This window comes from Clupea harengus, unplaced genomic scaffold, assembly GCF_900700415.2.
Source record: "Clupea harengus unplaced genomic scaffold, Ch_v2.0.2, whole genome shotgun sequence".
Classification (NCBI taxonomy): Eukaryota; Metazoa; Chordata; class Actinopteri; order Clupeiformes; family Clupeidae; genus Clupea; species Clupea harengus.
This window is the reverse complement of record NW_024879573.1, coordinates 165,265-167,320: the sequence shown is the minus strand read 5'-3', so window position 1 is coordinate 167,320 and position 2,056 is coordinate 165,265. Positions and strand designations below refer to the sequence as shown.

The following is a 2,056-nucleotide window of genomic DNA, read 5'->3' as shown; positions in this document are numbered from 1 at the left end:
TTAATGAGATTAGGCCTAATTTGACAGTACCTCGTCATCTCACTGTCATGGCTAACATCTTCCATATACATGGGTATTTTCCCTGGAAGATTCATTCAGAACAATAACAAACAAGTTAAATATTACTTAATAAAGATTCTTACACCATAACCCTTTTACATTTCAAGAGGCCTTACAAAACAGGTCTCAATTCACGGAGACATCAACGAGCAATGCCTGCCACTCTGTGGATATTCAGTGTAAGTACATGAAGCAATTTGCAGTGAATACATTTAGTGTAATGAGAATGAGCTGCGTTGTAGGCGTCACAAGGGCATGCTGAGTAATCTCAGAAGAGACGCTTAGTCGTGGACACCGTGCCTTCCAACAGTAGGAAGACAAAACTTACCCGCAGTGTGTTATCACACGAGTCAGCTGCTATTATTGATAAACAATTTCCAAAATTTTTCATTTCTGTGATAAAGGGAATTTAAAAATCCACTGAGTAGGAGCACTGGTGGCATTAGTCAACTATCCAGCCAACATCCAACATGGACTTACGGCAGCTCCTCTCACGCATCGGGCATTGGACCCTGATATACACCTGCTTCTCCATCAAGGTAAGACGTTATTAGGCCACGTTTAATAAAGCGTGGGTATCTTTGTTGCCTGGGTTTGCGTTTTTAGAAACAGCATGGCAAACGAAAAGGAGGTGACAATTTACATTTCATTACTGAAATTGATAAAACTGTCTTATAGACTTATACAACTTTGACCAGAAAGTAGTTTTGTGCATGGACGCAATGCATTGGAAAGTTAGTAAATACGGCTTTGAAGTCTTAAAGACAGTACTACTTCAACTACTTTTAAAGTGGACCACGTGAAAAAAGCAAAAATTCTTCAAATAAATTATTTTCAAAATATTTTATGGGGCATCCTCTCAAATCAATTTCTCTTTATCCGAAACATGTTCATCTTGACTATGCTATTACACATAAATGCACTTCTTATCACCAACTTTGAGCTTTAACTCAATGATCAGGATCAGAGAGAGAGAGAAATAAGACACAAGTTTTGGTACCTATGGAAAACAAAAAGCTTTGAGATAAAAATCAGTCCTAATGAGAAATGGAGCATCTTAGTGAGAAACGAAAGATACCCTTAATAAATGGCAAGGAAAATGGCATGGCGCTGCCACCAAAAGGATCACAGTAATGGTCAAGACAGATTCTGTGACCCAGCAGACAAGCTGGGCAGCTCTTGAGCTTCGGAATCAGGGATGAGGATGGAATATAAGGAAGTTAGGTGAGTTACAAAAAGGGTTCAATGGCACACAAGGAACATTTCATTGGGGATTTTGCAAAAAAACCTATATTAGGGGGAAATTGAAAGAGTCATTGTTCATGAACACTTGTTGTCAGTGGAGTAAACGCACCAAGTCTGTGAAGTAGCCTCTATCCATTTTTAGGGATGTGAACAATTGGCCAAGCTGAAAAAGCCAGGTATGTGTTTTGTTCGGTCCGACCTGTCAGACTGGTTGCTGTCCGATGTGCTGGCAGGGCCCTGGTGTGGTTGGATTGGGTGGGGGTATTGTGGGGTGGGGTAGTGATGCAGCCCAAACTTGTCACAAGGCAGGAAGGACTGTTTTGAATGTCATATGTCATACTTAATATTTAAGTTCATATTTAATTCAATATTTGCCACGGGAATTCTGATGGTCATATATATCCCTGGACAAGGAATCAAGTAAACAGTATTTCCTTTAACATGCTGAATACAGATTAAATTTCCAACACACCCCTTTTTGCAGTAACATTCTAATAGCGTGCACAGGGCTCACAGAAGATGGTTGCTCTGTATACAGTCCATTAGACAATAATAAGAAGGACTCTGTAAAATAATTCCAATAGCCAAAAACTACTGTTTGCATAAAGCCAAAATAGTTTGCAGAACGCTTGATTTTGAGAGATTAGTGGGGGAAGGACATTTCCTGGAGACCTGGAATTCATCTAGTAAATGATAGACATATCTATCATTTACTACTGACATACCTCTATCATTTACTACTGACATACCT

The 2,056-nt window shown here is 39.4% G+C and overlaps 1 protein-coding gene across 1 annotated transcript in view; it reads left to right on the top strand.

Moving 5' to 3' along the window:
- The first annotated feature begins 530 nt into the window (after positions 1-530).
- LOC122128979 (receptor-type tyrosine-protein phosphatase eta-like) overlaps positions 531-2,056 on the top strand; it is an 8,173-nt gene continuing 6,647 nt past the window's right edge. Inside the window, exon 1 of the mRNA XM_042704024.1 lies at positions 531-599. Within this exon, the coding sequence (XP_042559958.1) occupies positions 531-599 (69 nt within the window). The remainder of the gene's footprint in view (positions 600-2,056) is intronic.